The following is a 27,330-nucleotide window of genomic DNA, read 5'->3' on the forward strand; positions in this document are numbered from 1 at the left end:
TGAACACTGGTTCACATATCCAGGAAGAAATGTAAAGAAGGGAAGACCTAAGGAGACTCAGGAAGTCAGCAAACTCCATTTCTTTTTTCTATTTGGAATTTCCAGAAAATCTCCATTATAATATAGTTCATATCTATGTAGCACTTAAAGGTCTGTGAATTGTTTTCTCACAACATCCCTTGATCTGGACGGTACAAGCTTTGAAATACCCATTTAACAGAAGAACAAACGATGACTCTAAAACATTAAATGACTTATTGATATTCATATTCCTAGTTAGTGTCTGAAATAGAATTTGGAGCCAGGACATTTGATTCTCGGTGCAGCAAATACACCACGTTGTCTTCAGTAAGAAACCTTGAATGTGATTTCTGCAAGCATATGGTTGCTGTAAGGAAAGTCCTTTATAAACCTTAAATCACACTAGGAAGGGTATAATGGGAGGTATTAGTGAATATAGGCTGATCAGTGCAAACTTCATGGGCTAAATGGAATATCTATAACCTGGTAGTATTTAAAAACTATAATAGAGGGGCAGCTAGGTGACACAGTGAATAGAGTATTGGCCCTGGAGTCAGGAGAACCTGAGTTCAAATCCAGCCTCAAATACTTATTAGCTGTGTGATCCTGGGTAAGTCATTAAACCCTGATTGCCTCAAAAAAAGAGAGAAAAACTATAATAGAACCTTTCGTAATGTGGCAGAGAAGTAGAGTAAGCCCTGGAAGGACTTGGATTCAAGTTCTGTCTCTGACCCTTACTGAGAATGTGACCCTGGGAAAGTCACTTAACTTTCGATTCTTTATGACAAAATATTTCATGGAAAGTACTGACCTGTGCTGGTAGATGGAGTGTCCTCACCTGGAAGTGCCCTTTGCCAGTGAGATCACAAGTTCCTACAAAAATGGGTAACTATTACAATGATTCATACTTGATCCATGGATCAAATCATGAGTAATCAAATTCTAAAACAAATTCAACTCTTAAATACAAAAGAACCTTTCTGTTTAATTAGAAATGCTTTGTATTCAAGACCTTCTACAATTTGCCACCAGCCTAATTTTATATCTTACTATTCCTGTAGGCTGAGCTACATGCTAGTTCACAAAAGTCAGGATCATTTTTAACCTTAATCCCAGCCAACCCTGTGGAAGAGGATTGCAGCAGTAAAAGCCCTATTTTACAAGGAGGAAACTAAGTGAAGCTGATTGTATTTTCGCTTTCTTCTACAGCTCCTATTGATAGGTTTAGGGGATACAAATATATATAATATGCATTAATTACATTCCAAGTTTCCTCTTGAAAGGCAGTGTGATGTCATAGCCTGGATTAATAATAATCCTTTCAGCAAAGTAACAATTTGTCACAGGGTAAGTAGTGAATTCAGAGGGCAGCTAGGTAGCACAATAGTTAGAAGTCAGGAAGACTTGAGTTCAAATCCAGCCTCAAGCACTTATTATCTGTGTGACTCTGGGCAAGCCACTTAACCCTATTTGCCTCAGTTTCCTCATCTGTAAAATGATCTAGAGAAGGAAATAGCAAACCACTCCAGTATCTTTACCAAGAAAACCCTAAATGGAGTCACAAAGAGTCAGACACAACAGAAAAATGACTGAACAACGATAAAGAAATTCATAGGGTGTTGATAAACTGCCCCAGCCCTGCGTCTATGGAGGCAGCCTTTTCTTTATGCCAAGGCTTTCTTTATCCTACTTCCTTCTTCAGAAGTTTAGAAACTTCATGGTTTCCTTGGGCTTGGCTCTTTCTTTCTCTTGCAGCCCTGCTCCTGCTCTTGCTCTCCTTTCCACCCAGAAGTTTCCATTCCTTTAGAAGCCTAGAAATCTTTGCATTTCTTTGAGACACTTCCTTCCCCCAGTAGCTGCAATCCCAGGTGAACCTGCCTCTCAATTCCTGGCACTTGTCCCAGTGCAGGGAGAAGGGGAAAGCCTATCTGATGGCTCTCTCTGAAAGGAGATGTGTGCTCTGTGAGCCAGATGACTGTTTGCACATGTGCAACTTTGGAGATAAATGCTCTCAACTCCCAATATCTAGCACATAATCAACACGCAATAAGCACTTAATAAATGTTTATTGAATTGAATTGATGGTAAACATCTACCTGGTGTGCTATAAAAAAAAAATCTGTCCTATGTCATGCCACATGTTTGAAATATTTGCATTTCCCTGGGTTTGAACAGGGAGATATTTTAAGAAGGATTAACACAGTAGCTTCCTAGCACATCTACAAGGATTATTTCACCCAATCAATGCCTCTCCAGAGCTGTTTGTAATTTCAAAGAGAGTACAGCCCTGAGAAAATAAGACTAAATACTCAGCAAGAGAAAAGTGGGGAAATGGAATGCCCAGAAGTTAGAGGAGGAGAGGGAAACCTTGGAGAGCTTTGGAGGGCACTGGGTACCTGGTGAAATGGGGTGGTCTATGCTTAAAAATGGTAGGAGAGGCACTAAAAATAGATTATTTAAAGATTTTTGTCTTGAGATCTCCTGAATACTAAAAATTGGTCCAGATTAACAATGCTTCTAGCCCACTGTCAAATGTTTCCCTATTAGAAACTGATATGATGATTTAATCAGTAGAAATGCTATTAAAGAAAAGGCATTACCATCACCTTTGCCACTGGACCCTCAGGATCACGGGGTCTTTTCATCTAACTTGTAGCTGACACCTTCTATATGTATTGCCTCCTCCATTAGAATGTGAGCTTCTTGGGAACGGAGACTGTCCTTTTTTTTTTTTTATTCTATATATGTCCCCAGCACTTAGCACAATGCTTTGCACATAGTGAGCACTTAATAAATGTTTTGTTTATTCGTTCAGTATTCCATAAAATTCACAGGGAATCATGCATTTCTTAGCTTTCTATATAACCCTATAAACTAAGGGTTTTCCTTTTGAAGGATTTGATCACCATCATTACATGAAACCATAAAATGAGTAACTTGAGTAAAGAACAAGGTATGTTTTTGTTTTTATAATACCTTCAGGGTAGAAACGTGGTTTGTTCCACTTTATGTTGGAGAATTGACCAATAGCAGAATTGCTGCTGCTGCCGCCACTGCCTGAAAGATCTTCTTCAGATCTGTCTGCCGAGGCTACCATGCTTTTCCCAGTACACATGATCTCTGTGAGAAACACCTGGTCTTACACATGGAGGTGCTGTTGCAATATCAGTAGTAACAATCATAGTCTCTAGGTAGCTGTTAAAGAGACTAGGGTATCTAATTCTTTCCAAAGACAGCATTTCTTCCCCATTTTTACCCATATATATGTCAGTCTTCTGGTTTGAGCGTGTATTGGATGAGTCATGGGCACAGACTGGGGAGTTCATGTTCAACATATTTAAGTCAGGTGATGTTTTATAAGCATTGTGATTTGATGTCACTAAGATACAGTCAGAAGTATTTTACAGATTTTTCAAGTGCTTTGGGGTCAGTTCTTTTACCAAATTCCCCCAGAAAGTACCTTCATGTGTCTGTAGCATGAGACAGTACATTCTTATCATATAAAGACTCTTCCAAATTTCTTATGAATTATAGGCAATTGATAACTGAAATACTGTTATTAGTTTGCTTTTCTTGGAGGGGATAACAGCATTACAATAATTTTCAAATATCTACAGGCCCAGAGCAACCTTAGTTACACAAAATTTGTGTTGGCCCTGACCACGTTTATTATTCCTTTCTCACTATTGTTTTTCCTTCTATTGTTTCCAAATACCCTTCCCCAATCACTGAATTAGACTGAGAAAAGATGGCAGTCTACACACTGAAGAAATGTACCTTACTGTGAAAATTAGGAAAAATAGGAGAAGAGGCAAAGGCCTTCACTATGTGACTCAGTGAAGATTTTTATAAATGCAGAAAAGGCATAAAGTAAACATTTGTACCTAGATCTACATACAATAATAGCTTCTGGTAAACATTACCACTGTCCGTTTATCTGGATTAAAAGTACAAACATATCCTTTCCCATGCAAATACTGAAAGTAGTACGTTGGGATCTTCCTGTATCCTCAGTGTCTGACATATTAGTAGACACTTAAATGTTTATGGATTGATTAATTGATGGAGGCCAAATCATAGTAATATGATCCTGGAGGAATGTACAGGGTCCTGGGGGAAGGTGATAATTATTGTAGAGGAAGCACTACCTTGATTGTTTATAGGCTACTGTGAATATTTTATGTGTTTTCTGTATTTTCTGTGGGGTGAAATTAAGGCTGTCCTGTATACCAGTGTTGTCAAACTCAAAAAATCAAAGAAACCAGGGCCACATAAGGATCCCTGGAGTCCTCATATTGACTTAGAAAGCCACACATTAACATTATGTTTAAATGTATTTTTATTTATTTTGTTAAATATTTCCCAATTACAATTTAATCTGATTCTAGTCTTATCTCAGGCTCAGTGTTTGAGACCTCTGTCAACTGAGCCTGGAGAGTCAGGAAGATCTGAGCTCTAATCTGGCCCCAGATACTTACTAACTGTGTGACCCTGGGCAAGTCACTTAACTGCTATTTGCCTCAATTCCTCATCTGTAAAATGAGGACACACTGGAGAAGGAAGTGGCAAACGACTTTAATATGTTTACCAAGAAAACTTCATGGACAAGTCCATAGGGCCATGAAGAGTCAGACGTTCTTGAACTGAATGACTCAACAATATGCAAAGAACTGTATTAAGTTCTGGAGAGACAAAGTCAAAGATAGTAGTGACTGTGTGGAGTGACTAGTAGCCCAGTTCAGTTCAGATGTACAGTTTGTGGAAGAGAGTCCAACATATCCAATACTATGTGTTTCTATATATCTATGGATGTATATAGATATATAGGTATACATGTATATGCATTCTAATATATAGATCATAGGTATATGTAATCCAAAATATGTTAATTTGTTATTAATTTTTGATTTTTTGCCATGAATGTGACAAACCTCTATGAACATAAATGTACACATGTGCAAAGAACATGTACAAATGGTACTGAATCTCTATTGCATACAGCTAACAACATCTGTCAAGTTATTTGTCTTTATTTCTGTAAGAACTGTTGTATAACTGTATTCCTATAATTCCTGTGTGTGCTTTGATAAATGGGCTCCCAAACATATTCTACCTTCTCTAATTATTTGAATGAACTTTCTTTATCTTTTTCTCCTGGATTTTATCAATAACATACAGGAGGGCTAATGATTTTTGTGGGCCTATTTTATATCCTATATCTTTACTGAAGTTTGTATCAATGAATTTTTAGTTAAATCTTTAGAATTCTCCAGGTAAACTCTAATTTGCATGAAGTGATAATTTTGTTTTTCTTTACATATGTTTATTCCCTCAATTTCTTTTTTCTTGTTTTGTTGCTGTAGCTAATATTTCTAGAACTATATCTAATAATAGAGGTGACAATAGATATCTTTGCTTTACCCTTGATCTTATTGAAAAGGCTTCTAGCATTTCTCTATCACGGATGATGCTAGCTCTTAGTTTTAGATACTTAGATGTTTATCATATTAAGGAAAATCTGTTCTTATGCTTTTTAAACATAAATGGGTATCATATTTTTGTGAATATTGATATAAAGTCATGTGATTTTGTTAGTATTATGGTCTATTATGTTTATAGTTTTCATTATATTTAAACAATTCTATATTTCTGGCATAAATCCCACTGGACAGAGTAAATAATCTGTTTTATATGTTGCTATAGTCTCTGTTAATATTTCATTCAACATTTTAGTATCATTATTCATTAGATATTGGTCTTTGTATCATAGAAGCCATTTGATGTAATACCTTTATTTTTGCAAACAATTTATATAGTATTGGAGTTGTTCTTTGAACATTTGATAAAATTTGCCTACAGATAATGTAGTGCTAGAGTTCTTTTTTTTTTTTCCCTTTGGGAGTTCCTTTATGTTTTGTTCAGGTTTTTTTTTTCTTCTGAGATTGAGATTCTGAAATTTTCTATTTCTTCTTATGTTAACCTGAGTACATTTGGGTAAATATTCATCTGTTTTATTTAAAGCATCAACATTGTTGATATAATTGGGCAAAATAATTTCTAATAATTTCTTTTATTTCCTTTTCATCAATTTTGCATTCTGTTTGTTCATTTCTTATTTTGGCAATTTGTCCCTTCTTTTTGGAGGACCAAATTATCTGATAGCCTGTTTATACATACATACACACATACATACATGCATACATACATACATATATACATACACACACATACATATATACACACATATATATATAAATTTTTAAGAGAAAAGACACATAGTTTTAGTTATAGATTCAATGTTTTTTAAATTTTAATCTCTTTTATTTTTAGAATTTCCATTTTTGGATTTAGTGAGATTTACTAAAAAAAGCAAAAAAAGTTTTATGTATTTATTATTTATTAATATGTTCTTTTTCTCACTTTTATTGATTAGTATTGATATGTTTGTCTCATCATTTTCTTTGATGAAATTTATTTTTTGCTCCTATGATTTGTTTTTTGATCCACATATTCCTTGGAATAATGTTATTTACTCTCCACTGAAGTTGGAATACTTTTTTCAAATACTATTTAATAATTATAATTTTTATTATATGGTGGTTAGTAAAGGATGAATTTAATATTTCTGAGTTTTTGCTTCTGCCTATGGTGGTTTTAATGCCATAGTACCATGGTGATTTTTCTGTAAAAATGAAAACATATATACAGTTGAGAAATATATATACTTCTTTTATTCTCCTTTAGCAATCACCAGGGATCTATCATATTTAAGCTTTCTATAATTCTATTCAGGTCCTAAACTGCTTTATTATTTGTCTAAGTCTGGATAAGATGTCTGGAGGTTTTCAGATGCTATGGTTTTGCAGCCTATTGCTGTGTGTAATTAATTTTCCCTTTAAGCACTTCTATGCAATGCCATTAAGGGCACATAACTTAAGATTTAATGTTATTTCATTTTCTAAGATGCCTTTAAAGCATAATGTAATTTTTTTATTGTTTATCTCCTTTTACCATATCTGTTTTCAGTGTTGCTTTTTCTGAGATCATGATTGTTACCTTTGCTTTTTTAAATTTACCTGAGGCCCAATGCATTCTCTTCTGACCCTTCATTTCAACTAAATTCCAAGTGTGTTTCTTGTAAATAGCACTACTGGATTCTGCTTTCTCATCCAATTCTGCTCCTCTCCTCTGTTTTATGCGTGAGTTCACCCCATTCACATTCAGTTATGATTGTTAATTGTATTCCCACTGAATTATATCCTCATGCTTTTTCCTCTTTTTGCCTTCTATCCTCCTGTTTACAGAGAAGAAAGTGATGAAAGATAAGGAATGAGATCAACACTAATAATCTAGAATTTAAATGTTCTGATTCTACTCCTCTGAATCGTTTCTTTTCCTAACCCAAACCCTGTTCATTTGCTTTCTTTCTTTTCTTTTACTTACCACTTAATGACCCACCCTCTGAGATTAAAATTTGTTTTTAACTAACCCTCCCCACCTTTCACTTTCCTTAAGCACAGTCCCTTTCAATTTTTAACTGTTGAATTTAATGTATTTCTATGCCAAACTCTTTATCTTTGTGTGTGTGTGTGTGTGTGTGTGTGTGTGTGTGTGTGTGTGTGTGTGTGTGTATATTTACCTGTATGTGGGAGGGAGGGTGGGGTATGTGTGGATGTGGGTATGGAAGTGTGTGTTTAACCCTCGGATGGTTCAGTGGCCTTGGCGCAGTCTCTGTCTCCTTCTCCTTTCAGAAGATGGATTCACCTCTTGTTGCCCTGACAGGCCCCAGTCAGATGTCAAGAGTACGTGCTATCCTCAGTCATTGCATCTGCCCCATGTTCCTCAATGACTCCAACAAATCTGTCAAACCTTTTCTCCCTGTATAGTGCGTGACTTTGGGGTTCTGGCTCTTTTCCCTGATCTCACTCCAACAGGCCTGGGCCTGGCTCTTTCTGGCTTCAAGTCTCATTGATGGGATCATTGATGGCATAAAGCCCCAGTCTGAGCTCCTGTAGACTCCAGACCCCATTTCCCTGAGTCCACTCTGGCTTCTACCTTTGGCATAGCCTTTCTTTGGGCACCAGCAGGCTCTGGCTACCTTCTTGTAGAGCCCAAGACTAGATGGAAGAGTTTAGCACTGTTTGTCTTTGGTCTTTTTGATCATTATTCCATCTGGTACCCTCTTAGATCTTTGCTGAGGTTTTTATGGGAGAGCTAGTCATCTCTAGAACCTTTCATGTTGCCATCTTAACCAGGGGTCTTGTGGGTTGTTTTTAAACGTTTAAGTTGACTTAGAGGGCCATAGCAGTTAAGCTTAATAAATTCTTATGGACATGATGGTCTGTCCTGGAAATTAATATATCAATTGTAATGATGTCACTCAACAGAAAGTGGAATTTGAGTCCTTTCAAGTATTTCATGGTGTTTTCTTGAGTTGTTAGGCATGTGACCAAAGGATAACTTTTTAGATTTTGATCTGAAGCAAATTGCTGTGTAATCTTTTATCTGATGTCAATTCTCTATTCTCATTTTAGTTAACCCTCCAAATCACTCTTCGGTGCAACAGTGAGAAGCATTATGAGCATGAAGGAAGGTGCTGCACCAAATGCGATCCAGGTATATTATTCATTTATTCTGTCATTTTCCCTAAAGATAATTGCTTTTATCTAAGGAATTATTACAGTATTTCTGTGCTATTCTAAAATCTCCCTTTCCTTGGATAAACAATACTACCATCAAGTTGCAATATCTGTAATTGTCCTCTCGAATAAACCACAGGAAGGCAAAATTTAAAAAAAAATTATTTATAGCTCCACAACTACCTCGAAAAAAAGGAAAAGAAATTTTTAGAATTCCTTTACTTAATCCTTGCTGGAACCCAATTTTTAACAAATAAAGTCTCTCAAGGAGGGAAGCAAGTTTATAACCCTTCTTATTTTCCCCTTAATAACCTCACAATTCAAATGCTCAAAGTGTAAAATAATAACAAATAGACATAGAACTGCTACTAGATACTGCTATCACCTTGATATTTTCCTCCTTGGACATATTGACACTGGGATTGTCAACTACTTGGAATGCCTCTGAAGACTCTATACCTTCTTCCATATCACTGCTGAGAGCCAAAAGCTGTATCAGGTTACTACTTTTCAAAGTCATGTTAGAAATGTGACTGTGAATTTTCATGTCATGTATGCATTCCTAGATCTATGTCTGCTTCTCTCCTCCCTGCCATTCATTTGCACTGTCTGAATGTTCCATACTCAGACCCTGTTAAGTGCATTTCATCTCCTAAAGACTAAATGAGACACAATGTGTTATGGTGGACTGAGTAAAATATTCCCTGGCTAGAACCCAATAAGACTTGAGCTAACATACTTCCTCTGACACTTGCCAGTTCTGTGATAATGGGCATATCTCCCATCATCTTAGTGTCCAAAAACTCTGGAAGTCTAGAAGTTAGAAACAAGATCATTGATGTAAGTAAATTTCACATTGGAAGTTCCTTCCACTAATAACACAGATCTGGACTTCCCAACCCCCCTCCAAAAAAAAAGATTAAATAAAAATGAGTAAAATTGGGGATAGTCAATAAGATTTTTTAAATGCCTACTTTAGGAGACACAGGTGATGGTCCACCTCAAATACACTAGAGCATAATTTTAAGTGAAATTGTCCTTGGGGTTTGAGTGTGGCAGGTGATTCCACCTCGTAACATTGTCTTTTAAGTATTTCACTAACAAAACCCTCTTTGATGGACATCTAAAATTTTACCAAATTTTGTTGTGTGGCAGATAGTGTTATCACAGTGTGCTAGTACAAAAGACTTTCTTCTTAACCCAAAAGAACTTGAGAATGGTTGAGATTACACTCAGAATGATGGGCTGAGACAGGAATCAGCTGTTCATTGGTACACGAATGCAGCTTCACCATTACACAGTCTGGGTGTCATAGCCACCAGTTACAGTCCCTTGTCAAGTATGTCTTCGTTCTACTGTCAGGTTGTTTCAACTAATTAATAGTCTCTATCAGGCTTGAAGAAAAACCTTTCCTGTGATGCATCTTGGGGCTTTGTTGATAATCTCATGGGTTTTAGATTTTTTTTTCTTTTTAAGGAAAGTATATGTCTGCGAAATGCACTGCAACCTCTGAAAGCATATGTTTACCTTGTGGCCCAGATGAATACATACATACCTGGAATGAAGAAGATAAGTGTTTGCTGCATAAAGTTTGTGATAGTGGTGAGTCGATCTGCACATCCTATGAAGTGCAACATTCAGCTTTTGCCCCCAAAATGATCTTTTCAGGATATATTTTATTCCTGGAATCTATCAGAATAATTTCTTTCACATGTTGGTAGATGTGTTGCTGGTTTTTTTAGTGTTAATGAATTGTTCCTGTGGGTGACCAGAGATCTCATTTGGAGTCAACATCAGGAAACTACATTGTATTTATTTCTTGTGATGGGAAAGTTTAGTCCTGGAAATTTAGCTTAGGTTTATTCTCATTGATTCTGAAAAGATATTTATGTCTCCACCTATCTCCCAGTTTCTTTTAAAGGGTTAAAGACTATTAAAAGCTAAAACATCCAAAACTATGTGATTACCTCAATAGATGCAGAAAAAGCCTTGAACAAAGTATAATACTCATTTACGTTAAAAATCTCTACAAAATAAAGGCATGAGTGAATTTTCTTTAATATCAAAAAAGCATCTCTCTAAAGGGTTAGAGAGAGCTTATAGGTTTTGGCTGAGAAAATATGAATATGGAAACTTCACCTCGTGTGAAAGCACCTGATTTAATTTTTTTTTTTATTCCTCACTGTCTAGTAATGACCCTGACTCATTGCCATCTTCTGGAAAATAAAGATTCATTCAGTTCATCACCAAAATTAATTGAAACAAATCATAATAATAGCTAGCATTTGTACAGTGATTTATAGTTTGCAAGCTTACAAATACCAAGATAATTCACCACTAGTTCACTTCAACAAACTTTTAATGAAAGCTCCTAAGAGGCAGGAAATGTTACATTTTGTCTTTGTATCTTAAGCCTTTATCAAAATACATTTAATAAATGCTACTGAGTGCTATGCCATGCCTTGGGGGAAATATAAATTTTATGTGACACACAGCCCCTGCTCTCATGGAGTTACAATCTAGTAGGGTCTTATGACATAAGTACAGATACACAATTGCACGTTATATTTGCATTAGAGAAAAGCAAAACAAAATTCTATTTAAGGTCCTGCAAGATCAAGGGAATTCACAGAGGGGATCAGGGTAAGGTTCAGGGAGAAGATGGTACTTGTCTTGGGCTTTAAAGTATAGGTAGGAATTCAGCAGCTAAAAGTTAGTGGGAGGGAGAACATTCTAAATACTGGGTACAGAGTGAGCAAAGGCAAAAAGGTGGGAAATAACACGGCATATTTGAGGGACAGAGGGCACTCCAGTTTGGGAGAATAGTAATATGAGAGTAGTCTGGAAAGGTAGAGTAGTGCCAGATTATAGAGGGCTTTGAATGTCAGGGGAAAGAGTTTGAACTGTACTTAGTAGGAAATGGAAACCCTGAAGATTTGGAGCAGAGAGTAACATGACCAGATCCTAATATATAATTAGGAGATCTATTTTCACAGGGGTAAGAGGATTGACTGGAAGGTAGAGATGGAAAGACCTGTTGTTATGCTATTGCTATATGAATCATGCAGGTGATAATCAGGGCTTGAACTAAGGTGATAGCTCTGATATTAGTTTCGTATTTCCAGAGATGGGAAGGTATAGGTGTGAGCAGAATTGGAATTAACAATGTTTGATGAAAGAGTCATAGATAATACCAGTGTTTTGAGAATGATGGTGTAACCGATCAAAATAATGGAGTCAGAAGGATAAGGAAGGAAGGAAACAGGCATTTATCAAGTGCTTACTCTGTGCCAGGCACTGTATGAAGCTCTTTAGTAATATTATCTCATTTGATACCCACAACAACCATGAGAAGTAGATGCTATTATAGTCCCCACTTTACAAATGAGGAATCTGAGAGAAGCAAAGGTTAAATGACTTGCCCAGGATTACACAGCTAGTAAGTGTTTAAGTCTGGATTTGAACTCATGTCTTCCTGACTCTAGGTCCAACACTTTATTTACTGTTCCACCTGGTTGCCTCTGAGAGGCAAATTTAGGAAGGAATGTAAGCTTACTTTTTTTTTGTTAACGACACAAAGTTTAAATATTCAAGAGATATTCAAGAGGAAAAGCCCTTTAGGGTACTTGGAGATACAGGTTGGAACTGAACCCAATAAGACTATAATGATTTTTGGGCAGAGAATTGAATGGGACAGTGTTGACAGTCAGGAATTGAAGAATACTATGTAGTGATGGTAGCCCTGATTTGAAAAATGATACTGATGTTAGCCTGCATGGTCTAAATGAGTAAGCAAGCTAACAATGTGACATGGCCACCAAAAACACTGATGCAAAACTTAGACCACATTAACAAAAACATAATGTCCAGAAATAAGTAAGTAAACAAAAATGCCCTCTGCCCTTTGCCCTGGGAAGACCGTAGCTGTAGCTGTTGTTTGTCTCTGGATCCATGTTGTTGAAAGGACATTGAGAGAGCATCCAGGAAAGGTCGCCACGGTGAAGCAAGGTTATATGATCAAATCTTTTGAGAATTCTTTAAAGGAAATGGGATGTTTAGCCTGAAGGAGAGAAGACCGAAGATAGACATGATAGTTTTCTTCAAGTATTTGAAGGCCTTCCTGTGGAAGGATATGAATTAGTCTGCGTGATGCAATAGGAAAGAACTAAAAGCAATGGGTAAAATTTTCAAGCAAGCAAATTTAAGCTTCAATATAAGAAAAAGAAACTCTAATACTTAGAGCTAGGTTTCCCCTGAAGGTGTGCAGGCAAAGACTAGATGACCATTTGTCCAGTGTGTTAAAGAGGCCATTCTTGTTCAAGCATGGGTTGGACCAAATCATAGATCATACTTTTTTTTTAAGTTGGAAAGGATCTTCTAGGTCATCTAGTCCAACCTCCTCATCTTACAGATGAGGTAAAGTGACTAGGTCCACTAGAAAATTATGTTATAACACCTCAATTGGGCCCTCACTGCTGCTAGGTAATTTTACTATACCTCCCTTATTAACCCACTATCCCACTTTCCAGAGGCTCTTCCAAACCTTTTCATCCCTCTTCAAACTTCCCGTGGCTTCTCCTCCCCCCACCCACTAAGCTGAGGACCTTGCCTCATATTTCACAGAAAAATTGAGGCCATTCACCATGAACTCCCTCTTCTCCCCTCTTCCTCATCTCCTGTCACTCAGAAGCCTTCTGCCATTATCTCCTCCTTCACCCCTGTCTCAAATGCCCTTTCTCCTTACCAAGGCTAACCTCTCTACCTGTCCAAATGATCTCATTCCATCCCATCTCCTCCAGCAGTTTGTCCCCTGTCATCCCCACTCTTTCATTTGTTTTCAGTCTCTTCCTCTCCACTGTTTTCGTTTTCTACTGCCTGCCAACATGCTCATGTTTCCCCCATCCTGAAAAAAAAACCCTCACTTGATCCTTTATCCCTGCTAGTTATCATCCTATTTCTCTTTGGCCCTTTGTACCTAAACTCCTCATAAAAGGCTGTCTACAATAAGTGCCTCCACTTTCTCTCCTCTCACTCTCTTCAATAATCTGGCTTCCAACCTTATCATTCAACCAAAATTCCTTATCATCCTTCCAAAGTTACTAATGATCTCTTAGTTGCTAAATCCAATGGTCTGTTCTCAGATGTTATTCTCCTTGACCTCTCTGTAGCCTCTGACACTGTTGATCACTCTCTTCTTCCTGATACTTTCTTCTTTCCAGATTTTCAGGACATCACTCTTTTCTGATTTTCCTCCCACCCATCTGACCACTCCTTTGTTTCCCCCGGATCCTCCTCCAGATGACATCTTTAACTATAGGTGTCACTTAGGCTTCTGTCCTGGGCTTTCTTCTTTTTTCTCTCTATACTACTTCATTTGGTGATCTTATCAGATCCCATGAATTTAATTAGTTACCATGTTAATGATTTTCAAATCTATCTTTCCTGCCCCAATCTCTCTGCTTATCTCCAATTTCACATCTCCAGCTGCCTTTCAGACATCTTGAACTGGATGTCCAGTAGACACCTTAAAGTTGATATGTCCAAAATAGAATTCATTATCTTTCCTTATTAACCCTCTCCCTGCCTTTCTACCTAGCTTATGATCAGAGTGTTTTTAGGATTTTTTTAAGGCAATTGGGGTTAAGTGACTTGCCCAGGGTCACACAGCAATAGTGTCAAGTGTTTGGTCTGAGGCTGGATTTGAAGTCAGGTCCTCCTAACTCCAGGGCCAGTGCTCTATCCACTGTGCCACCTAGCTGTCCCCCTTCTACCTAACTTATTAACTGTAGAGGGCAACATTATCTTACCATTCCCTCAGACTCACAGCCTAGGAGTCATTCTGAACTCCTCACTACCTCTCACTCCCCATATCCTATATGTTGTCAGGGTCTGTCAATTTCACCTTTGTAGCATCTCTCAAATATACCCCCTTCTGTCCTCTGACACTGCTGCCACCCTGGTTCAAGCCCTCATCACATCATGCCTGGACTACTGCAATAGATGCTAGTGGGTCTGCCTGCCTAAAGTCTTTCCCCACTCCAATCCAGCCTCCATTCAGCCTCACTTAATCACTAAAGTGGTTTTCCTAAAACACAGTTCCAATCATGTCACCCACACACAATAAACTCTAGTGGCTTCCTACTGCCTCCAGGAACATATACAAAATGTTCTTGGCATTCAAAGCCCTTCAAAACCTAGCCCCCTCCTACCTTTCCAGTCTTCTTACTCCTTACTACCCAGTATGCACTCTTTCATTCAGTGACATTGGCCTGTAGGCTGTTCCATGAACAAAACATTCCCATCTTTCTGACTGTGAGCATTTTCTCTGGCTGTTCCCATGCCTGGAACACTCTCCCTCCTCCACTCTGACTACTGACCTCCCTGGCTTCCTTTACGTCCCAACTAAATTCCTACTTTCTACAGAAAGCAATCCCTAACCCCTCTTAATTCCCGTGCTTCCTTTCTTTTAATTATTTCCTATTTATCCTGCTTTGTCTATAATTGTTTACATGTTATCTTCCCCCATTAGATTGTAAGCTCCTTGGAGAGAAGGATTATCTTTTATCTCTTTTGTATCCCCAGCACTTAGCAAATGCCTGGAACATAGTAGGTGTTTAATGTTTATTGAATGAATAAATGAATGAATGAATGAATGAATGAATGAATGAATGAATGAATGAATGAATGTCAAGGTCACACATGTTAGTAGATGACAGAATGGGGAATGATACCCTGGTTCTCTGACTCCAAAGCCAGAGTTCTTTCCACTGCATCAGAATAGATGGCCTCTGAGGTCCCTTCTGACTCTAAGGTTCTGTGTGTGTTTGTATCAGCCAATGGTGGACACTCTCAGATAGCCTATGCAGCTATAAGAGTGTTGACAAGTCAAGCAGGATTATAGCTGCTTGGGGCCAGAGTGCCCCATCATGTGCTGACTATCAAAACACTTAGCCACAGGGATGGAGGATATGAAACACTTTTGGTACCAAGCTAACAGTGACTTCTACTCTAACAGTCTTGGGAATCATCCACCTCCCTACCCATTCATGTGAATCAGTGTTGCCCCTCCAAAGTCTACTCACTTGGGTATAATTTCTGAAAGACTTATCTCTGTGTTTCTGGGAAGAGCAGGGAAACTGAAGTCTGTGTCTTAGCTAGTTAATACGGTAGAGAGAGTGCTAGGCCTACAATTAGGAAGACCCGAATTCAAAAGCAGCTTCAGACACTCATTATCTGTGTAACCCTGGATAAGTCATTTAACTTCTGCCTGCTTCAGTTTCCTCAACTGTAAAATGGAAATGATAATAGCATTTACCTCTCAGAATTGTTGAGGATCAAATGAGATAATAGTTATGAAACACTCAGCATAGTGCCTGCAAATTTATAGTCACTTAATAAATACTTGTTTCCTTTCCTCTTCTTTTTAACCTCCTCTCTTCCTTCTCTCTTTTCTACCATTCTTCCTTTTTCTTCCTTCTTTCCTTCCTTTTCTCCTTCTCTCCTTCCTTCCCTCCTCCTTTCCCTCTTCCTTTCCTTCTTTCTCCATTCCTTCTTTCCTTCCCTTCTCCTTTCCCTCTTCCCTTCCTTTACTCCTTCCGTTTTCTCCTTCCTTTCCTCCTCCCTTCCCTCTCTTTTCTCTTTCCTTCCTTTCCTCCCCCTTTCCTCTTCCCTTCCTTCTTCCCTTCCCTCTTCTCTTCCTCCCTTTCCTCTTCCCTTCCTTTTCTCCTCCTTCCTTTCCTTTTCTTCCCTCCCTCCCTTCTTTCCTTCCTCTAAAAATCTGATAAAAACTGGGAAGCCAGGTTTCATACTTCAGAGAGGGATGAGAAAGTGTCATTGAGAATATTACATATATGTGTGTTTATATATTTTATGTCATATATCATATACTATATCATGTCATCATATATCATATCATATCTCATATTATATTATACTATACCATATTATTATGTTATGTTATGTTATATGTATCCCAAAAGTCTTAATGCATTTTTAAGCTCTTAAATCTTTTACCCACACGGGACTCTTTAGAACACCCTATATACTTCAGAAAATCCTGGTATTCTTCCAGTCTATGAGTGTGCAGTTCAAAAGCACTCGACGCCCAAGCCCCATTTTCTCAGTGTTGCATATGGGGAAGAAGTCAGGACCCTTACAAAAAAGGGATTCATTTTGATGTCAATGAGTAGCAGCAGGGCTGAACCAGATACCACAATGTAGGAACAGGGAAAAAATGGGAATTTCCCCACAGCTCTAGCATGGCGCCAGACCATGAATGGAAGCAGGGATTCCCCAGCCACACCAAACATTAACTTCAAGAGTGTGACAGTGGGGCCAGGCTTCTCTTTGCAGCTATAATTAAGACTTTAGGAACTTGAGGTATAAGAATTGTGTGGCTTTCACTGGGGAGTGTAAGGCAGGCAGGCCTCTTCCAGGCAAAATCCCATTGTGAGAGATGGAGTAGACCTTAGAGGTGAAGAGAAGAGAATAAGCATTTACATAGCTCCTACCACATGCCAGATACTGGCCAAGTGCTTTTATAAATATTATATTATTTGATCCTCACAACAACCCTGATATAGGTGCTATTATTATCCCCATTTGGCAGATGAGAAAACTGAGAGAAACAGAGGTTAAATGACTTGCCCAGGGTCACACAGTTAGTGTCTGAGGCCAGATTTAAACTCAGGGCTTCCTGATTCCAGGCCCAGCACTCTGTACACTTTGGCGCCACCTAGCTGCCTCAGGTCATTGAATCCAACCTTCTAAGTTCTTGTTTGCCCATTTTCAAAGGGGGCCAATGACATCACGGGATGCCAAGTAAACTGTGGCCAAGAGAGATTAAATGACTTGCGCACAGGAAAATAGGTGGAATCAGAGCCAAAATTTGAAGTCAAGTCCTCAGATTCCAAATCCGTTGTTTTTTCCACACTGCCTTTGGCTTTCTCTCAAGAAGTAATTTTGCTTGCAGTCATTTGTCTCCAAATCTAAACCCTGCCAGAATGGGAGTGGTTTCATTTTTGGCTTTTCTCTCCCTCTTGCCTTGCACATGGTGAGTGCTTAATCAATATTTATTGAATTATTGAATTGTCTAATGTGCTTTACATAAATACCAAGGCTATGTACCCTTGAAGCTTACTACAGCAAAATTCCATTTATTCAGAATAGAAATGGTCAAAAAAATCAAATGACCAGATTTTTAAAAAGCACTTTACACTATAATTTGATGAAACAGAGCCAATATAAAATAGATATCAGGAATTTAGGCCAAAAATGAGTATAACAAGCATATGTCATGATGTCAGTAAAGCTTTATCTCTACATAGTTTAAGATCAACAGATTCTAAGTCAGAGGATTGGGTCCCTATCTCAGCTCTGCTCCTTACTGCCCTTGGGTAAATCACTTACCATAACTGATCTTTGGGGAAAGACACTTGAGTCTCAGTTTTCTCATTTGCAAAATGAGAGATTAGACCAGATGATCTACCTAGTTCCTCCCAGCTCCAGTTCCTCAAATGCTGCTACATTTTACATGTACACAACTAGGCGGTTTTTAGTAATGATCAGAACATCTCATCCTGATGCAGTTGCAAGAATCTGAAGGCCCAGTGTATTTTTTCAGCTTATTTTGAATGTTAAATGTATTTATTATTTTCAATTCAAGAAACATATTAAGTGCATATTATATGTGAGATACTAAGGATGTAGATGCAAATACAAAAAAAAAAAATAAACCAACCCCTGCCTTCAAGGAGTTTATATTAAAATTTAGTCACAATTGGACCTGCCATTTCACATTAACCAAAATGTTAGTGTAACATCACATTTCTCTAACTAGTTTGAACAAGTGAAACCTTAGCAAGGCCTTTGCTACACCTTCCCAACCCCATATGTTATTTCTCTTAGTAATTGTCTTATCAAAGACCCAAATATCATCCCCCAACCCCAATACTTACAGCAGCCACCATGCTTGGTTTCCTACTTCACTGAGAAGTTTAACAGAAACTTGAATCAACTATCTTCCTTTAATCATCAAAACTTCTCAGTATCATCACCCACTCTTTTTTTCCCCAAAGTCATAGAAAAAGAGTTATCCCTACTCCTCACTAAGGCTAATCCCTCCACCTGTACCTTTGATTCCATCATCTCCCACCTCTTCCATGATCCTGCTCCCAGAATCACACCTTTTTCATCTTTCATATCTCCTCCAGTGACTCCTTTCCATATGCCTACAAACATCTCTCTGCTCTTCTCTTCTTCACAGCCATAGTTCATAATTAGTTGACTTGTGATCTCATGGAAGTGGGTACCATGTCCACTGTGGCAGATCACAATCCAACCATGCCTTGTCTTCCTAAGTGAGTCTTGAATACCTTCTCCTCTAGATGCTCTGTGGAGGATCTCTCTAAGTACTTAGAAGGCTTTTCACTAAGCCTTTTGACACAGTATCACAAATGTGTCCAGGAACACATAGTAAGTAAGTATCAGAGCCAAGATATGAAACTAGGTCCTTAAGTTCCAAAATTTGTGTATAGCACATAGTACCAACAGTTAAACTACTTTTTTTACAGCTGGTCTGAGAACTCTGTCTGTTTTCTGTCCCTTTTCTGCCATTCTATCATCACCACTGAAAGATTAGAAGGGGACACATATAACTAGGGACATTTTATAATTATCTTTGTTCCACGGCTTTTGGCATGGCCAAAGAATGAATCGCCTCAGTGCCAAATGCTTGTTGACTTTACCTAGTGGCCCCTGTCATTTCTTGGCTTCCAAAACACCTCTGCTTTTCTCCCACCTCTTTAACTACTCCTTTTCTGTCTCCTTTGGGAGCTCTTCTCCTCTTTCCAACCCACCAAAATGAATATATCATAAGGTTTCGCTCTTGACCCTTTGTCTCTGTCTGTCTGTCTGTCTGTCTGTCTCTCTCTCTCTCTCTCTCTCTCTCTCTCAATCTCTGTCTCTGTCTCTGTCTCTCTCCTTTTTCCTTTTTCCCTCCCTTCCACTTATCTCTATCCCTTGCTGAAATCTCATTTCTTCCCACAACATCAACCATGAAAGCTATACAGAAGATAGCCAAATCTAGATTTCCAACCTGACTTATCTCCCAGAATCAGGGTCCACCCCTCCAACTTTCCTCGAGAAATGTCTATCTGGATGTCTCATAGGTAATTCAAACAAACCAAGACCCTTTCCCTAAAATCCAAGTCCTCTTTCCCTCTTCGTTATTTCTGAGAGTGGTACTACCATTCTCCCAGTCTCTTATGTTCTAAACCTTGGCATTACCTTGGACCCTTTCTTCTCCCTTACCTCTCATTTCCAATGAGTTGCCAGGTCCTACAGATACTACTTCCAGTCTATCTCTTACGTATGCCCCCTTCTGTCTTTTCTCACCACCACCATCCTAAAGTGGAGGCCCACATTACCACTCACCTGGACTATTGCTAGGGTCTCATACCAGATCTTTCTTTCTTTGGTCTCTCCCTTCCACTATCTGTGCTTTATACTGCTGCCAGACCAATAATCTTCCTAATGTATGTTAGATCATTCCTTTTGCTCAAAATTCTTCAGCGACTCTGTTCTGTCTACCAAGTCAAGTTCAAGCTACTTTGCCTGGCATTGTCTGTTACCCCACCCTGTTTCCCTAGTCTTATTTTATTTGTTCTCTTTGATGTCCTCTTTGTTCAGCCAAACTAGACTTCTTGCAGCACACACACCCCCACCCTGATCCCCCCAGCGCTGTGCTTGTACTCATTGTATTCTCTGGACTGAATGTCTTCCCTTGTAGTCCCCACCCATTCACCACCTGTTGAACCTCTCCTTTAAAAATCCAACTCAAATGCCATTACCTCTATAAAACTTTCCCTATTAATACTTTCCCCCACTCAGACTTCATATAGTACTTTGTACCTCCTTCTTACTTTTACCATGTTCTGTTCTCTATTCCAGTTATTTGTATATGTGTCATATCACTCTTTTGGATTGTAAGTGCCATGAATGGTGAGGATCACATATTACCTAAAATTAGTATCTCTTCATTTGCCTAGAATACTAAACTCTGTTCGTAGTAAGCACTTAATAAATATTTGTTGAATCGAATTGTATTGTAATGTATTGTAGTGGAAAGAGCACTGGTGTTACAACATTCTTAGACTAAAGAAACCTAAATTTGAATTCCAGCTCTTCCACTTACTAGCTGTATGTCCCTGGGCTAGTCACTAAACATCCCTGGGCTTCAGTTTCTTGATCTGTAAAATTGGAACAGTAATGCTCTCCCTCATTTTTCAAAGTTGTAAGAAAAGCACTGTGTAAACCTTTAAATGTTATGTAAATATGAGGTGGTAGTAGTAGTAGTAGTAGTAGTAGTAGTAGTAGTAGTAGTAGTAGTAGTAGTAGTAGTAGCAGCAGCAGTAGTAGTTGTTGTTCTTGTTGATAGTAGTAGTAGCAGCAGCAGCAGCAGTGGTAGTAGTAGAGTACTAATGTTGTTTAAAAACTCAAGCTTTTAAAGTTGGGGAAAACATTTCTGGAGACTTTAACACAGAAAGTGTGACAATGTCGAGAGAATTTGCGTTCTTAAATACAAATATATTGAATCCTAAAGGATTAAGCATGCATCCCATCTTCTCATAGGGTCTAGGGCAGCCTGCTTTGTTTCATGGTTTTAGTTTGGGATTTGCAGCAATGGTAAAGATGCAGGAAGAATCCCTCCTCCCCCTTCCCCCGAAAAGATTTGAGTGGGTCTGGCCTTTACATCTTTTTCTCCCTCTCAGGAAAAGGTCTGAAAGTAGTTCATCCTGGCAATCGAACATTCCCACGGCAGTGTGCCTGTACCCCTGGGTACCACTGGAGTGACGACTTTGACAGCTGTCAACGCAATGGAAAATGTGGCCCAGGCTTTGAAGCCGAAAATCCTTGTAAGACCATTTTATTTCATGGAATTGCATGTTCTTGTTTTATAACAGAAAACAATATCATCAGGGCTACACTTGTGCCCTGGTGGTAATGACAAGCAGAGGTGGGTAGCTGGAGCGGGAGGACCCCCCACCAAGAGTTTTCTCTGAGGAAATGATGGAGGAGTAGATCTGAACAGTGGACAGACCTCAGAGATTATTCCCCACCCAATCAATCTAGTTAGATGAGATGAGATCTAGTCAAGCAGATGGTTTGGGAATCTTTTATCTCCTTTTAAAGCTCAATTCAAGTCTTTCCTCTTGATCCTCCCACTTGGTACTCTCCCTTCTAAATACAATAGCATTGTATTTACTTGGTATCCGTTTAGCATTTACTTGTCTGTACATATGTTGTCTCCCGCTAGTACAAGGATTGGCAAATTACAGCCCACAGACCAAATCTGGCTGCCACCTGTTTGGTTTTTTTTGTTTTTTGTTTTTCTTTTTGGCTAGGCAACAGGGTTAAGTGACTTGCCCAGGGTCACACAGCTAGTAAGTGTTGAATGTCCAAGGCCAGATTTGAACTCAGGTCTTCCTGACTCCAAGGACAGAGCTCTATCCACTGTGCCACCTAGCTGCCCCTGTCTCCTGCTTTTGTACAGCCTCCAGCTGAGAATGGTGGTTACACTTTAAAATAAAGTTTTATTGTATTTAAAAATGTAAAAAAAAAGTCATTTGTAACTTGCATGGTGTACAAAAAGTGGCCTGCTCTAGTAGATTATAAGCTCCTTGAGTGCAAGGACTGTTTGGTTTTTGTCTTTATATTTTCAGTGCCAAGCACGTTATAGATATTTAATAAATACTTGCTGATTTTTTTAATTGAATTGAAGAAGCATAGGTCTGTGATGCTGCCCCTTTGCTCCACAGCTTTGGGCATCTTTCCCTCAGCACCTCCAGCTCTGTAGAAGGGGTGAAAAAGACCCTGGCCTGCAAAAAGTAATAGGGGGTTCACAAATGGATGCCTAATTAAGCCTATGGAAAATATGTCTGCTCAAAATTCCATGGATGTTTCCCATTACTTCTCTAAGTCTGGTTCTATATTAATTCAATTAAATTCAGCCTATTTCAGTTAAGTACTTTTGATGTTGAAGGCACCATGCTAGGTACCACAAGATTTAAAGAAGGGTGACATGGGTTCTGGTACTATATCTGGCCCTCATTAATTAGTTAAGTTACCTGAAAATAACCAAGTAAGCTCTTCTGGGCTTCCAGTGACCTGTGGACCCCCCCACCCCCCACCCCAATGGGAATATTCTCTCCAAAGTGCGGAGAACAAGTCATTTCCACCTTTGCTCATCCTTTGCAATTGCTGTCTACATCCTTCCCAGGATGAGCTACTCTAGCACCATAAGTTTTCTTCTGGCACTTTTTTAGAGGCATATAAGTTTTGGAGGAGAGGGAGTGCTGGAGTTGGAGTCAGAAAGACCTGAGTTCAAATCCTGCCTCAGTCATTTACTAGGGAGATAACCCTGAGCAAGTCATTCAAGCAGCCCCAGTTTCCTTATGTGTAAAATGGGGATAGTAATAGCTCCTACCTCACTGGGTTGTTGTGAGGATCAAATGAGATAGTAATCATAAAGAACTTGGCACAGTACCTGCCACATGGTAAATGCTATATAAATGTTTGTTATTATTATTATTATTATAACATGCTTTGGGTACCAGTACTGCTGGTACTGTTCTGCTGTCTTTTGCTGTTACCAAATGAAAGGCTCATCACCTATTCTAGTAATACATATCTTTCTGATATTTTTCACTAAGAAAAATTTTTGTTGATATCTTTTATTTTTGTATCACTTTTACTTCTGAGTATATCCCTAGTGCCTATACATCAAATGTCCCTTATAACAAAGAATAAAATAGAAAAAAGCAGTTTGACAAAATTAACCAATAATTAACTGAGTCTGACATTGTATACAATGTTTTACATATGTCTTCCTAAAGTACAAGTGTAACTATGTTGTTCCTCTCCTCTATAAACTCCTATAACTGCCTATTGCCTCTAGAATCAAATAAAAATTCCCCTGGCATTTTTAGGCTTCACAATCTGGCCCATTCTCCCTTTGTAGCCTTATTACACACTACTCTCCTACACATACCATATGCCAAACAAATCAGCCTTCTTAATTTTCCTCATACATGGCACTCTTTTCCGTATCTCTGCCTTTGCATTGTCAGTCTCCAGGGGTGTGCTGGAGTCAGCTTTAATCAACTCGAAAGAGCTAATTATTAAGTTTTCAGTGTTTGCACCTTCAGAAACCAGGATATAAATTAGGGCTTGATTTATTGCTTTGTTGATTGTCTAGACTTTCCCCCTCTCCCCCCACCCCCAGCCTGGTTGTTAAACATTTACAGCACACCCTTGTATTGCCCTATAAACCTTGCTTTAGCATAGCAGGGGTTCAGTAGAAGGGTTAGACAATGAAGTCATCCCCAGACAGGAGGCTGGTGACTGGATGCTAACAATAATAATGATAATAATAATAATAGCATTCATTATCACTTTAAAGTTTGCAAAGTGCTTTATATCCGTTATCTTTTTGAACCTTACAGTGCCCCTGCTAGTCCCCCGTGCCTGGAAGGTTCTCCCTTCTCACTGTTGTCTTAGAATTCCTAATTTTCTTCGGTGGCTCAGCTAAGAGACTACCTTTTGGACAAAACCTTTCCTGAGTCCCCCAAGCTATTAGTGCCTTCCTTCCAAAATTATCCTGTAGCTGTTTTCTATATTGTATATACCTATGTATATACATGTTGTCTCCCATGGCTAGATTATAAACTCCTCCTAGGCAGGGATTACAGCACCTAATTGATGCCCCACTTCTGCAAAGAAGGAAGAGAGGTGGATTTCCCCGTCTCTTTTCTTGGTCACTATAATTATACACTATTCAGTTTTTTCTTTTGATTGACATCATTAGAGTTGTGTTTATTGGAGTTTTTTCCTATTTATTTGCTCTACATTCATTCATATGTTTACAACCTGTGTTAAGGCAAATCACTTAACTTCCTTGAGTCTCAGTTTCCTCATCTGTAAAAGTAGGGGATTGGTCTTTGAGGTCCATTGCAACCCTGCATTTATGATTGTATAAGCCTAAGTATCTTCCCATGCTCTTCTGAATTCTACATATCCATCATTTCTCCTGGCAGAGTAATAAGTAACCTTTCATTGCATTCATGCCTTACATGAGTTTATTTATTTAACCAACATCCCAATTGTTGGGAATCTCCTTTACTTTGTTTCCAGTTTCTTGCTCCCACAAAAAGTGCTGCCATGTGTATTGTGGTGCATATGGGAACAGTTTGTCTTTGGCTTTCTTAAGCTGTATGCCTAGCAGTGGGATCTCTTATCTCAAAGGTTATGGACTATTTCTGTCACCTATCTTCCTTGCAGGTATCTTTCATTCTAGTTTATCACTTGGACGTTTACATCCCCTTGCATTTCTCCCTGGCCCTCGGGCCATCTGCAGTTGTAATTTTTTCTGATATTTTGGTGGTCGATGATTTGCAGTTATATAGCATCACTGGGAGTCTATTAGTGTGAAAGAGATGAGTTTTCTCTCTCAGGGAGCTGCCTGTGTCATTGAAAGCCTTCTATATTTTCTCAACTGCTATCCTGCCCTCTTTTGTCCCTCTCATTTCCTGTTCCGTCTAGGTACAATTCAAAAGTGTGATGGTAAATGTTTAACAACCATCTTCTCAAAAAAAAAGTATGTATTATACACTTTTAAGTCTAATCTGCGCTATTAACATTTTCTTAAGTCGAGACAATCAACAAACAATAATAAATCCTTGCTTTGTAGGTTTGTTGATTTCTGAGTTCTAAATGCACACATTGAAAATTTAACAAAATTTAATGTTTAAGCTGGCTCAGGCATACACCTGGGTATATGCCCTACCCAAGATATATGTATTGATGGACTAATTTAATTCATTGTACATTCAACCACATATCATGATCAAGATTCATCCACTTGTTTTTTTTCTGTGTGTGTTGCTAGGCTAATTTCTTTGAATAGTCATAATCTTGTTGAGGAAGCCCTGTTGCATTCTGGGGCTTAGTGCAATTATTCATAATGTCATCCAAAAAGAGGACTACCTGGAGAACCTCTCCAATCTCCAGGAAACCTGTTTTCTTTACAGATCATTCACCTTGACAGTGGAGAACATATTTGGTGACCATGTTTCCAGATTTTGGTTGCTTGGTGTTGAGAAACAGAGCACTGTGGAACAAAATTCTCTCTCTAGTTTCAACTCTCAAGGAATTTCATGTGACAGTATCACATCAGAGACAATTTGTTGGAGGGGGGCCTTTAAAATAGGGATTCATAACTTTTTTTGTATCATAGACCTCTTTGGCAGCCTATGGACTCCTTCTTAGAATAATATTTTTAGATAATTGAAGAAGATGCTAAATTTCATTTAGACAATAGTGAAAATAAAGATATATATTTTTTCCCATCCAAATTCCTGGAACCCCTGAAATCTATCCATGGACCTCTTGGAGTTCTGTGGACTTCAAGTTAAGAAGCCCTTCTTTAAAAGCTGTGTTTGGCTCTACTAAGTCAACTTTTTTTGTTTGTGTATTTGTAATTAACAAACAATAAAAAGAAGGAGCTTGTATTCTCTGCATTTTTCGGTCAGTCATATTACTATAGAGATGCAGTTTGTTTTGTAGAAAATAGTCTGTGAAAGCCTACCTACCTCTAATGAATCTGATATTTTCACTGATAGATGCATGAGCCCTTCTCATGAATACTTTATAGAAGAAAGTAGGCCTCATATGGAACAGGTTTATGTATCATAAATTTGGAGATGGAAAGAAAGGTCCCAAGAAGCCATATAGTTCAACCCCCTCATTTTACGTATGAGGGAACTGAAGCCCAGAGACGTTTAGCATCTTACCCCAAGTTAGATAGGTGACCAGTGGCAACAACAAGATTTGCATTTAGGTCCTTTGATTTCAAATTTAAGTTTTCTTTTAATAGTACCATGATAGCTGATGATGTTCTCAGTCACCTTTTGGAGATAATCATACTGTCTGTGATTTTTTTTTCTTTTCTACAGATATTCTTTCCCTTCTGAGATATTTTAAAAATTGATCCCTTGATGCTTGAAAAATTGTGCTGTGTTGTAACAGGTTTCTTGGTCTAGTCCAGTTGTTATTATTAGCTTCATTTTTTTAGTTGTGGTTTCCATTTCCTCCAATTCAGGTGAGAGTTGGAGTCCAAATACTTAACTGTCCTTGCATTGTAAGAGATTGCTTTTACCAAGTTCCCATTTTTCAGAGTGAAATGGATCCAGGTGTAGCTTTTTTAATTCCATGTGGTGTCTTCTTAACAGTCGGAGGACCTGGGTTCAAATGCTGCTTGTGATGCTATGTGACCTTAGACAAATTACTTTACCTTCATAGGCCTTAATTTCTTCATTTGTAGATTGGGAGATTTGGAACAAATGGCTCAGAAGTCGCTTTGCTCTAGATCCATAACCCTGTGATTTTACTTGGTTGCCAGTTTTGATCTTTGCCCTAGGTAGTTGGTGATCTGACTGTACATAGACAGCTGGTTCTGAAAGGACTCCCACATGAGTAACCACTGCTTTTGATTTTCTGTGTGGATGATCTGGGAGGAATGAGAACTACCTGGAGGACTGAGAATGTAAATCAAGGCTCAACCAGGACTGCCATCTTTAGACAGTTCAAGAGGGATTAACCTGGTTCTACTTGG

At 38.4% G+C, this 27,330-nt stretch overlaps 1 protein-coding gene across 2 annotated transcripts in view; it reads left to right on the forward strand.

Annotated features, from left to right (window-relative positions):
• Positions 1–27,330, forward strand: part of TNFRSF11A (TNF receptor superfamily member 11a) — a 130,127-nt gene that overhangs the window by 53,192 nt on the left and 49,605 nt on the right. For both annotated transcript variants that reach the window (XM_020995784.2, XM_020995782.2), the window contains exons 2-4: positions 8,556–8,637; positions 10,137–10,262; positions 21,431–21,574. In XM_020995784.2, coding sequence (XP_020851443.1) covers positions 8,556–8,637; positions 10,137–10,262; positions 21,431–21,574 — 352 coding nt within the window. The remainder of the gene's footprint in view (positions 1–8,555; positions 8,638–10,136; positions 10,263–21,430; positions 21,575–27,330) is intronic.

The sequence above is a fragment of the Phascolarctos cinereus genome, unplaced genomic scaffold, assembly GCF_003287225.1.
Source record: "Phascolarctos cinereus isolate Bilbo 61053 unplaced genomic scaffold, phaCin_HiC Scaffold_4;HRSCAF=312, whole genome shotgun sequence".
NCBI lineage: Eukaryota > Metazoa > Chordata > Mammalia > Diprotodontia > Phascolarctidae > Phascolarctos > Phascolarctos cinereus.